Source organism: Acomys minous (genome assembly GCF_964271855.1).
Source record: "Acomys minous genome assembly, chromosome: 12".
Taxonomy (NCBI): domain Eukaryota; kingdom Metazoa; phylum Chordata; class Mammalia; order Rodentia; family Muridae; genus Acomys; species Acomys minous.
In genome coordinates this window covers 18,632,731-18,645,384 of record NC_140493.1, presented here as the reverse complement: position 1 = coordinate 18,645,384, position 12,654 = coordinate 18,632,731, and the positions used below count along the sequence as shown (strand labels likewise).

The window sequence follows — 12,654 nt, the reverse complement described above, 5'->3', positions numbered from 1 at the left end:
AGCAAATGTGCTTTCACCTATATGCAGCCTGAACTTAAAAATACAAGACACATCACTTCTCAGCCTTTTGGCTAAGATTAAATGTAAAGATAAGACACATGAACGCAAAAGGATGAGTGTTGGGAGGAAGGGAGGGGGCGGGGGCGGGGGTGGAAAGAGTGACAGGGATGAGTATGACTAAAGCACGCCCTCAAATGAGTGTGGAGTGGCAAGTGAATCTTCACTAGTTAAAAACACACCCACTGAACAGGGGTTAGGAGCATTGGCTCCTCTTTCAGAGAACCCAGGATTGGTTCCACAGTGCCCACAAGATGGCTTACCATCATCTGTAACACCAGCTCCAAGGGATCTGATGCCCTCCTCTGGCCTTGACAGGTATTGCACACATATGGTGCATAGACTTACACCCAGGCAAACACTCACACGCATAAAATAAAAATAAATGAGTCTTTTAAAAACATGCACAATGTACAATGTTGACAATATTGCTTGTGTGTGCGTATGTGCATGTGCACGTGTGTGCGTGTGCGCGCACACACACACACACACATACACACACACACATATACACACACACAGAGGCTGAGATCCCAGGAGAAGAAAGTGAGAGGAAGGGTGAGCCACAGAGAGCTCCAATGGGAGGGACCTAAGGATTCCTGTGCTATGAGTGTTTTTTGTGTCATTCTTACAGAATATTTTCTGAAGGTTCAGAATTATTTCTGATACAAAGTTGAACTTTTTAAATAAAGGTGATTATCCAAGAAGGATTATAGATCTAGAATCTAAATTAACATAGTATGTGATCAATATAACTATATCCTAAGTCTCACACAGGCTCACATAACACACCATCCATCAACTCACAGCTAATGATTCCCAAGGCTGCACAACAGAGTTGATATTTACTTAGCCTTGACGTGGCAGCCTCAAAGCCTAGGATGGTTATCTCAGTGTTCCCCAAAGGATACATCTCTCTTCCCAATTTAAAAGATGTGTAACTAGGAAACGAGGCCAGAGGGATGCGGGCTTATGGTACGCCTGCAGAGATGCTTTTCCTGCACAGGGGCACCTGCGACTGCTACTTCTGATGGTGTGTGTGCCGGAAGATATGGTAGCAGCAGGTACTTCGAAGCTTTCCTAAAATTACAGAAGATGAGCAAGAAGAGGACAGCCAAGGCTACACAGAGAAACCCTGTCTCAAAACACACACACACACACACACACACACAACCAAAAACCAAAAACCAAAACCAACAGATACGTAGTTTAATGTTGGATGCTCTGAGAGATACAATAAAATAGAAAGGGGTCCTGGGGTGATGACTCAGTCAGAAAAGTTACTTGCAAGGACCCAAGTTCAATTCCCAGAAGCCACATTTAGGAAGCTGAGTGTGGTGACAGGTGCTTATAATCCCAGTGCTAGGAAGGTAAAGACTGGCAGATCCCCTGGGGTGCACTGGCCAACCAGCCCAGCTTCGGAGATAACTTCCAGGCCAATCATCTGGCCTATCAGATAACTTCCAGGCCAATGAGCCAGCCTGTCTCAAAAGAAGGTGGCAAGAACCTTAGAAACAGCATTTGAACTGTCTTCTGGCCTCTACATGCACAAGTAACACACACACACACACACACACACACACACACACACACACACACACACACGCATGCACAAAGGCTAAATGAGAATATGAAGACACTTGCCAGATTTCACCCAATAAGCAGGCACAGGACAACTGTCAGGGCTTGGCACAAGCCACCTGCAGAGTCCCTGGCTACCGTGTATGGTGCTGCCATTAAGTGTCAGAGGTCTGTGACTCCAGAGCCCAAGTGCTGGAGTCATCCTATTGCACTAGCCACCCTGCCAGGACAAGAAAGGCTTCGATAATCTCAGAGTCCCTGGTATCACACTCCAATTCTAACAGTAGGTGCAGCCCACCATGACTGGTGTCCGGAGCTAAGCCCCTTGCACAGAGCCAGAGCCAGGAAGGCTCTGCTCTGCACTCAGCTGGGCAGGAGTTAGGGACCTGCTGTGTGTGTGGAAGACTCAGGAGCATCACATGCATGTGGCCTGCAGGAAGCAAGTTCTTGGGTTGAAACTGGGCTGGAGGTGAAGGGGTTTCCCAGTTCACAGCCACCATACTGAACACTCCCACAGCCTTGGTCTCTAACTTAGAATACCCCAGGGCTTACACAGAACTTAGTTCTCTGAAATCCATTTACTCACAGGGCTTTTGTTTTTTCGTTTTGTTTTGTTTTTAATGGTCTATGGCTGAGCACTGGGGTGACTCCCAAGGGTAAAATGCTTGCTGCATAAGCAAGAAAGCCTGAGATCAGATCCCAGGCACCTATGGAAAGTCTGGATGTGGAAGTGTGTACCTGTAACCCTCTGTGCTGAGGGGCTCCAGGCCCTGAGGAAGTGCCTGTCGTTAGGGGGAGACAGGCAGGACCCACTTTTTAAAAGGTGTTCAGTTCCCGGTAACAACTTCTAAAAATGGTTGCTTTTGGTAAACATGTCTATGTTATGGTTTCTGTACTTCTTAGTTGCTTAGCCTGGAGAGAGTGTCACTACTGTCGCTGACAACAGACTGTGTCTGTAAGGACTATACAGAGGGTTTTTGGTTTTGGTTTGGTTTGGCTTTTTGAAACAGGTTTTTCTCTGTGTAGCCTTGGCTGTCCTGGAATTCACTCTGCAGAGCAAGCTGGCCTCAGACTCACAGAGATCCACCTGCCTCTGCCTCCTAGGTGCTGGGACTAAAGGCATGCACCACCACCACCCAGCCAGAGATTATATTTTAATTCTCCACTTGAGATAAAGTGTCACACATCAGCCTTCAGAGGAGACACCAGTGTTTACAAGGGCAAATGGTCTTCATAAGTCAGAAATGTTCCCATGTGACAGCCACCCCACCCTCAGCAGGTCCCCAAAAGAGTGAGAAACTCGGTCCCCACAAAACCCTAGTGAGTCAATGTTCACAGCAGCAATGTTGACAAACCTCAGAGAGCAGAAACAACGTAAAGATGCCAAAGGCTGGAGACTTCGGCACACACACACACACACACACACACACACACACACACACACACACACACATGGGGCCCAGTAGAGAGCCATGGGAAGGACTCCAGTGCTGCCCCGGCCCCACACAGGTAAGCTCTGGACATGCTAAGAGACAGTAGCCCTAATATTGGAGCACGTGCCGGCTGTGACTCCATCTGCATGAGATGGCACACTTCTTTTAAGGCCAGCACCTAGGAGGCACAGGCAGGCAAGTATCTTTGAGCCCAAGGCCAGCTGCAGCTCCATAGTGAGTTGCCTGGAGTCAAGCTGGGGTTACACAGTGAAACACTGTTGGGAAAGAAGAAAGGAAGGAAGGAAGGAAGGAAGGAAGGGAAGAAGAAAGACAAAAATAAATAAACAAGCATTTGGCTCCTCCAATGTCAAGGACTGGATTAGTCACTCCCAGTAGATAAATGGGTGGGGGCGGGGCAGGGGTGGGAGGAGGAGTGATGGGCTAATGAGCACGGACGGACTCATTAGGCATTCAGGGCATATACAGTCTATCTTAATTAAGATGCTATTAAAAATGTAGACAGCAGTCAGTCTCTCTCCCTCCCCCTTCTCACCCCCCATGTCCTCCCTGCCCCCCCTGTCCCCCCTCCCCCCCCTCCCGTCTCTCTGGTCCAGGTCTAAGCTCAGCATGTGGCCCTCTGCTGCCATGCTGCTTTGGGAAGACCCTGAGAAAATAAATGCAAGATAGCTTCCAAACCCAAGCGGAAGGTGCTGGGGAGAGGAGCCTTGTGACAGAAAGGCTGGTCCAGACTCCTCACTCACTGAGCAGGGCAGCTGTGACTCTGGAAAAGGAGAAGCAGATGGCCCCTGGATGGCCGGGGGAGAACTGAAGCCACTGGCATGAATGCTGGGCTCTGTGTGACACAGTGTGACACAACTATAAGTAGAGGCAGCCTCTCGTGTGAACAAACGCACTTCCAGAGAGAGAAGGCTCTGGTGATGGCCTCCCAGTGATGGGAGCCACCCGTGCCTAGACCCTGGCTCCCGGCATCTTCCTCCATCCAGAGTACGCAGAGCTCCCAAGAGCGGGGCAATTCTAGGACTCGGGCAGGGGGCAGTACAGAAAAGCTTGGCCTGCCTTAGAAAGCAAAGGAATCCTCAAGGAGTGCGGGGCTGTGTCCAAGGCCGGGGAAAGCAGACTACAGGGGCTCCTGCGGGCTGTGCAGGGATGATGTAAATGCTGAGGTGAATAAATAATGGATTCGTAACCCACTTACTAGGAGACCTCGAGTCCCTGCAAATATGTAAACAGGTGAATGAACAGATTGGAAGTCAGACGAGAAACGTTTCCCTCGTGGAATACTAACTACAGAGTGCGCACCCTGGAAAGCCTGGCAGATTTCCCTTCTGAGGTGGCCAAGGCAAGTGGCAGCAGCTCTGAGACACAGCTGAATCAAGTGCGAACCAACTGTGGCCTAAGTAGCACCCACAGAGATGCTGACAACACCTGTTCCTGAGGGACCCGCCCCCCCCCCCCCCGCCCGGCAACCCCTGTGGAGACGCCTTCAGTGGCAGAATGCAGAGGCAGGGAAGGATGGAAGAACCAGCTCAGACTGACAAGGACTTAGGTACCAAAACCAAGGGCAAGGTCTGACCATAACCTGGACCTACAAGGTGGGTGTGGTTGGGATGGAAGTAATGAGGCAAGGGGAGGTAAGGGGGGTCTCTACTTGAATGGCTGGGTTGTGGCTGATATATATATTTCTTGTTCCATCTTCTTCTTTATCAGGCCTTTTATATCGTCCCTGTGGGCACCCACATTTCTCTGTTTTACAAACATTATATTCTTTGTATTTTCCAGTGTGGACATCAAGTATCTATTTATTCCCATATCTACTAGATTTTTCCTGGTCCATCATCCATCATAACGCTGCAACTTTAGAAACTGCGTATTAATGTTCAGAATTTTGCTTGGTCCTCTCTCCGCCTGTTAACACTTCCCTTTTCTGTTTGTCTTTCTCTTAGTTCCTTAAACACAATTGAAATAGCTGCTCTTGGTACATTGAACACGATGCTCATCTCTGAGTTGGCCCCCCATGGGATGGTCTTGTCTTTTGAGAAGGGTTATATATCATGGTTGCTCATATTTAAGTATGTATGGATAAGGACACAGACCAGATTTGTCCAGTGAAATATTGTGTGAGCCATACAGGTACATTTTTTAACAGCCGCCTTAAAAGGTGAATAATAGGTTATATGATCTCTGTTTCTCATTTATTTGCTTATTTGGTTTGTGCGTGCGTGTGTGTGTGTGTGTGTGTGTGTGTGTGTGTGTGTGTGTGTACACAAGACATGATGTACATGTACAGGTCAGTGGACAACTGTGGGAGTCACTTCTCTCCCTCTGCCCCTCCCAGACAGACTTCTTGTAGTGTCAACCTCAGTAGCAGTAAGACTCTCCCTGTAATGACCCTTGTCCCCGGCCTTACTAAACTCCATGTCTCCTGAGCCAGGAGCCCCTCAGGGGTTAAGGGTCAGGCCTCAGTATGTGCCCCACCCTCACCCCATGCCCAGTGTTGCTGCAGCATATTAATAGATGCTCCTTAACTTGCCTTTGTTTCTTCAATTTTTAAAATTGTATTTATTTATTGTGTGTGTGCATTTGTGTGTGCATCATGTACATGTGTGTACACATGTGGAAAGGGCTGCACACACCCGTGCACATACATTCAGAGGTCTCCTCTATCACTGGCTGGCTAGAGAGCCTCTAGGTCTGGCTGTCCCCACCCTTCCCGTCATCCCTAGCACTGCCTACAGATACATACTAGTGTGCCAGTTTATGTGTGACTCTGGCGATCCAGACTCAGATGCTCGTGCTTGCACAGCAGCCACTGAACCCTCCAGAACTCCAGCCCCACACAGAGATTCATAGCATCCCCACCTAGCAGCTGAATTCGGGGATGCCTAGCCACCAGACTATATGGGGAGCATTTTGATGTGAGAACAAGTGATGAAATATTAGATTCTAAAATACAAATTGAAGGACTCAGCCATTATCAAACTATACTGCTTCTGCAGGGAGCCCCAATCTTGTTTCCAGCACCCAATACTGGTGGCTCACAACCACCTGTCACTGTGGGTCCAGAGAATCTGATACCCATCTCTGACCTCTACAGGCACTGCCTCCATATGCATATACCCCCCCACACACACAAACATTCAAACACGTAGTTTAAAAAAATACTTAAGCTGGTCCTAGAGGTGCTTGCCATTAATCCCAGCATGTGGGAAGCAGTGGCAGGTGGATCTCTGTAAGTTTAAGGCCAGCCTGATTCACATAGTGTATTCCTGGACAGCCAGGGCTACATAGTGAGGTCTTGCCTCAAAAAATAAAAAGCAAGCAGACAAATCTATACACACACACACACACACACACACACACAAATGGACCAAATGCTTTTATATGGAAGGGTTTTTGTTTGTTTGTTTGTTTGTTTGTTTAAAGGAAGAGATGACAGGAACACTGTTGTGCACAAAATATGAGCAAGCAGATGCTGACCCTGCCAGATTGGCCAGAACTCGAATGACTTGCGAACAGTGATCAAAACTCCAGTTGTTCGTGCTGGGCAGTGAGGAGAAGACAGAGCAGGCCGGGCTCCTCTGCCAGCTCCCTTGGCTCTTCTAGAGCAGCCCTAACAGAGCGACACTTATCCTACCTGTGCCAGCAAGTCCTGGAACTGCTCTTTGGTGAGCGGCAGGAGGAAGGCCGTGATGGTGCGCTTCAGCTCCCCCTTGGTCACCGTCCGGGTGTGGTTCGGGTCCAGTATCTGGAAGACTTTTCTCAGCTCATCTTTTTTGTTGGCGAGCCTTTGAGATAAAATCCGCTCCACCTCCGAGGAGGACAGTATTGGGTTGGCAATGGTGGCTGCGAATGAGACAGAGATACCCATCCCGTGAGTGTGCGTAAGCCGAGATGCAGCACAGACGCCAGAGACCAGCGCTGTTTCCCTTATCCGTGTGTCTCCTCATTTAACGCCTCAGGAATTTGCTTAGCACAGGATTGCATCCAGAAGGGAGAGAGGTGAAGGCGACTTTCCTTACAGGGGGATGGGGTGTGGGAAGAGCACTTAAGTAGTGGGAAACATGGATCATAAGTCAATTATTTTTACAATTTGTGTGTGTGCATGCATGCATGTGTATGTGGGTGCTGGAATGCCAAGGCATGCATGTGGAAGTCAAAGGACAATCTGCAAGAGTGGGTTCTCTCTTTCTACCTTGTGGGCCTCAGGTATCAAACTCAGGTCAAAGTTGACAGCAAAATGTCTCTACCTCAATGGTCCTCAATGAATCTTGTGTGAGAGAGAAAGAGAGAGAGAGAGAGAGAGAGAGAGAGAGAGAGAGAGAGAGAGAGAGAGAGAGAGAGAATATACATGTGTTCATGTGTGTAAAAGTAACTTTTATTCTCCTAGCTCAGTTGCTGTCTGGAGGCTTACTGCCTCCTCCTGCTAATCTAGACCTAGTTCAGGAAGCTTCTGGCCTCCGTACAATCTAACCTAGGCCTAGAATGTTTTCAGCCTCTGAGACTTACTGATTAATGAGCTCATGCTTACTTGTTCTTTCTGAGATCTAGGCTGGTTGGTTCAACTCAGCTGTTCTGGCTCAAACTCTTCTCCCAGCTGACTTATTCGTGGCCTGGAATTGCTCTGCTTAGCCTCAGACTAACTCAGCAATCTGCTCTAATCTTCTGGTTTCTTCTCTGAGTTTTCTCTCTGCAACCCATCTCTCTGTTACTGTCCTGATAAAACTGCCTCCTCTCTCTGAAGAACTGCCTCTTAAGTAGCTTCCCTTTCCTCTCCTCCTGAGAGTTGGGCATGTCCTATTCTGTCACATCTTCTCTGATTCATCACCTTTTCTGCCACTCAATTAAACATCACTTTCAAACATGGATGCTTCCTTCTACAAACTAAGTTTACCTTCATTGTTTTGGATTAGGCGTGTACCACCATGCCTGGATCTAAGTTTTTCTTTACCTGAAACTTGCCCAGTACCAGGCCGTGTTCTGAATTAACATTCCTCTACACATGTACATGTGCATGTAGAGGCCAGAAGCCAACACTGGGTCTCTTCCTCAATCTCTTCTCCACTTTATGAGACACAACCTCTCTTCAAACCTAGAGCTAATGGGCCAGCAAAACCCAGGGTCCTCCTGCCCCACCCCCACCCCCAGCACCAGGATTACACCAACACTCTTGGTGGGTGCTGGGGATCCAAATTCAAATTCTTGGCTTTGCCTGGCAAGCATCTTATCCACTGAGCCATCTCCTTGGCCCCCAAATCACAGCAACATTACACAGCTGCAACTGGGTGTCCTTGAGAACAAGGAGCAGGGATGAAGGGAGTGGCTGCTATGGGAACAAACAAGAGGAGTCCGATAGAGGCAGCACCGTAAAGAAGCATGGATGATCCAACCCGGAGCCTCATGTTCTGCTTATGTGATAGCACCATGACATTTCTATCAATAAAACCACAGAACCCAATGTCTTTTCTCCACTTCCCTCTGTTACCACATGGAGGATAATGAACTGGGGGGGAGGAAGGGCAGGGGAGGAGGAGGAAGGGCAGGGAAAAAGGAGGAAGGGCAGGGAAGGAGGAGGAAGGGCAGGGGAGGAGGAAGGGCAGGGGAGGAGGAGGAGGAAGGGCAGGGGAAGAGGAGGAAGGGCAGGGAAGGAGGAGGAAGGGCAGGGGAGGAGGAGGAGGAAGGGCAGGGGAAGAGGAGGAAGGGCAAGGAAGGAGGAGGAAGGGCAGAGGAGAAGGAAGAAGGGCAGGGTAGGAGAAAGAAGGGCAGAGGAGGAGGAAGAAGGGCAGGGGAGGAGACAGGGCAGGGGAGGAGGAAGAAGGGCAGGGGAGGAGACAGGGCAGGGGAGGAGGAAGAAGGGCAGGGGAGGAGACAGGGCAGGGGAGGAGGAAGAAGGGCAGGGGAAGAGGAAGAAGGGCAGGGGAGGAGGAAGAAGGGCAGGGGAAGAGGAAGAAGGGCGGGGGAGGAGGAAGAAGGGCGGGGGAAGAGGAAGAAGGGCGGGGGAGGAGGAAGAAGGGCAGGGAGGAGGAAGAAGGGCAGGGAGGAGGAAGAAGGGCAGGGAAGAGGAAGAAGGGCGGGGGAGGAGGAAGAAGGGCAGGGAAGAGGAAGAAGGGCGGGGGAGGAGGAAGAAGGGCAGGGAGGAGGAAGAAGGGCAGGGAAGAGGAAGAAGGGCGGGGGAGGAGGAAGAAGGGCAGGGAAGAGGAAGAAGGGCGGGGGAGGAGGAGGCAGGGCAGGTGATCTGAACTGCTCAGGAGCGTGCTTATGGAGCTCTACTTAATGTGAAGGTCACAGAACAGAAAAAGAGTAAATTAGGGCAGTGTTTAAAGAGCAGAGACCACAGAACGCTTGGTTTAATGGGTCATGAAACCAGATTCCGGTCATGTTCTCCACAGAAAAGACAGCAAGAGACAGTAGACAGAAGTTTCCAAGATGGCCACAGTGAGCCCTCCCTGTCCAGCCATTCCTCACACTGCCACTTTTGGTTTCTTTTCCAGAGGAGGTGATAAAATACAAAGCAACTTAAGGGAAAAACGACTTATTTGCCTCTCTATTCCAGGTTACAGCCTGTCACCCCAAGATGTCAAGGCAGCAGGAGCTTGCTGCCATGGTCACATCTCGTCCTCAGGAGCAGGCAGCAATGGATTGACTTGTGCTTGTGCTCAACCCGATCCCCCCTTTCCATGCAGCCCAGGGCCCCACACATGCAACAGTGCTGCCCACATGCAGGGTGGGTCTTCCCACCTCAAGTAGCCCAGTTCTGAGAATCCCTCACAAGCAGGTCCACAGGCCGATCCAGCCAGAAAACTTGGGGGGGGGGGCGCCTCCAAGCTTGAAGTGAGGATCTGGACCAACAACCATGCTCCTGGCTGAATGCTAGCATGGCAGGAGACCTTAGGGAGCTTGTGTGGCATGTCTGCAACCAAGGGGCAAGAAGAAAGCCAGCCTAGCAGCAGGCATGTGACCTGGAGCCTAGTGGGGGAAATCAGTATAGAATTAGAACTGGTGACATTTCAGAACACGGAGCCAGGGGAGGGACGGTGAGGAGAGGACCAAACACAGAGTCTGAAGGCAGAAGAAGGCTCCAGAACCTCCCATCGGACCCCTGAGGATGCTCAGCAAAACAGAGGCTCTCCACTCTCTCATCTCTTCCAGCCGCTGAGATTCTCGGCAGCAGCTGGTTCCAACAGAGGAGCTGTGTGGTGCCAATCAGCTGAAGTGTGCAGCTCCTCCTGAGCCCACCAGGCATCACAGGGGACCCTCTTGGCAGTGAATGCCTCCACCATGAGAACTCTCCTCAGACTTTTTTGTGTACTTTGTAATAGCTTTCCAAGAGGCCCCAACCTGACACTCAGAACTGTGAGTTAAAGACAACAGACAACAACCAGAAACTATGGAAGCACTTGACAGCAGCTTTTGGTTTTGCAGCCCCTCAGACACAGGCCCAATACACCCTCAGACACAGGCCCAATACACCCTCAGACACAGGCCCAATACACCCTCAGACACAGGCCTAATACACCCTCAGACACAGGCCTAATACACCCTCAGACACAGGCCCAATACACCCTCAGACATAGGCCCCATACACCCTCAGACACAGGCATAATACACCCTCAGACACAGGCCCAATACACCCTCAGACACAGGTGGAATACACCCTCAGACACAGGCCCAATACACCCTCAGACACAGGCCCAATACACCCTCAGACACAGGCCCAATACACCCTCAGACACAGGTGGAATACACCCTCAGACACAGGCCCAATACACCCTCAGACACAGGCTCAATACACCCTCAGACACAGGCCTAATACACCCTCAGACACAGGCCTAATACACCCTCAGACACAGGCCCAATACACCCTCAGACACAGGCCCAATACACCCTCAGACACAGGCCCAATACACCCTCAGACACAGGCCTAATACACCCTCAGACACAGGCCCAATACACCCTCAGACACAGGCCCCATACACCCTCAGACACAGGCATAATACACCCTCAGACACAGGCCCAATACACCCTCAGACACAGGTGGAATACACCCTCAGACACAGGCCCAATACACCCTCAGACACAGGCATAATACACCCTCAGACACAGGCCCAATACACCCTCAGACACAGGTGGAATACACCCTCAGACACAGGCCCAATACACCCTCAGACACAGGCCTAATATACCCTCAGACACAGGCCCAATACACCCTCAGACACAGGCCCAATACACCCTCAGACACAGGCCCAATACACCCTCAGACACAGGTGGAATACACCCTCAGACACAGGCCTAATATACCCTCAGACACAGGCCCAATACACCCTCAGACACAGGCCCAATACACCCTCAGACACAGGCCCAATACACCCTCAGACACAGGTGGAATACACCCTCAGACACAGGCCCAATACACCCTCAGACACAGGCCTAATATACCCTCAGACACAGGCCCAATACACCCTCAGACACAGGCCCAATACACCCTCAGACACAGGCCCAATACACCCTCAGTCACAGGCCCAATACACCCTCAGACATAGGCCCAATACAGCCCCTCAGACACAGGCCTAATACACCCTCAGACACAGGCATAATACACCCTCAGACACAGGCCTAATACACCCTCAGACACAGGCATAATACACCCTCAGACACAGGCCCAATACACCCTCAGACACAGGCCTAATACACCCTCAGTCACAGGCCCAATACACCCTCAGACATAGGCCCAATACAGCCCCTCAGACACAGGCCTAATACACCCTCAGACACAGGCATAATACACCCTCAGACACAGGCCCAATACACCCTCAGACACAGGCCCAATACACCCTCAGACACAGGCCCAATACACCCTCAGACACAGGCCTAATACACCCTCAGACACAGGCCCAATACACCCTCAGACACAGACCTAATACACCCTTAGACACAGGCCTAATACAGCTCTCAGACACAGGCCTAATACACCCTCAGACACAGGCCTAATATAGCCCTCAGACACAAGCCCAATACAGACCCCAGACATAGGCCCAATGTAGCCCCTCAGACACAGGCCCAATGCAGCCCCTCAGGGCAACTGGACAGGCTTTCCAGGGTCAGTTTAGGAACTAGAGAATTACAGCCAACTTCCAGTCTGACCCTACTGTGGTAGCAAGCAGGATGAGTTAAAAAAAAAATAGAATTTAAACCAAGACCTGAAGATACAACAGAACCCAAATACCAGAAAGGACAGTCTGGTCCTCGACTGCCCAAAAGGATGGTGCCTTCATGGCATGATTTTTTTTTCTTTTTTACTATTAAACATGAAAAGCAAATGACAAAGAAACGCAGTCAAGGCAAAGGCAGATCAAGGGTCACAGCTCCATACAAAGACACTTCTGCCCACTAGAAATAAAGATCAATCTCTGTGTGGCAACGGGCAACTGACAGAGCAAGCAACTCATGGAGCAAAAAGGCACAGTCCCTAAAGCCGGGAATGAGACCGGAAACTACTTGCTGAACAACCGTCAGAGGCTTAGGAGATGGCTCAGTGGATAAAGCTGGCTCCCCTAAAACTTATGTA

General features: G+C 50.2%; 1 protein-coding gene across 2 annotated transcripts in view; it reads right to left on the bottom strand.

Moving 5' to 3' along the window:
• EFCAB6 (EF-hand calcium binding domain 6) overlaps positions 1 to 12,654 on the bottom strand; it is a 178,179-nt gene that overhangs the window by 140,723 nt on the left and 24,802 nt on the right. For both annotated transcript variants that reach the window (XM_084749763.1, XM_084749764.1), the window contains exon 4: positions 6,727 to 6,935. In XM_084749763.1, coding sequence (XP_084605889.1) covers positions 6,727 to 6,935 — 209 coding nt within the window. The remainder of the gene's footprint in view (positions 1 to 6,726; positions 6,936 to 12,654) is intronic.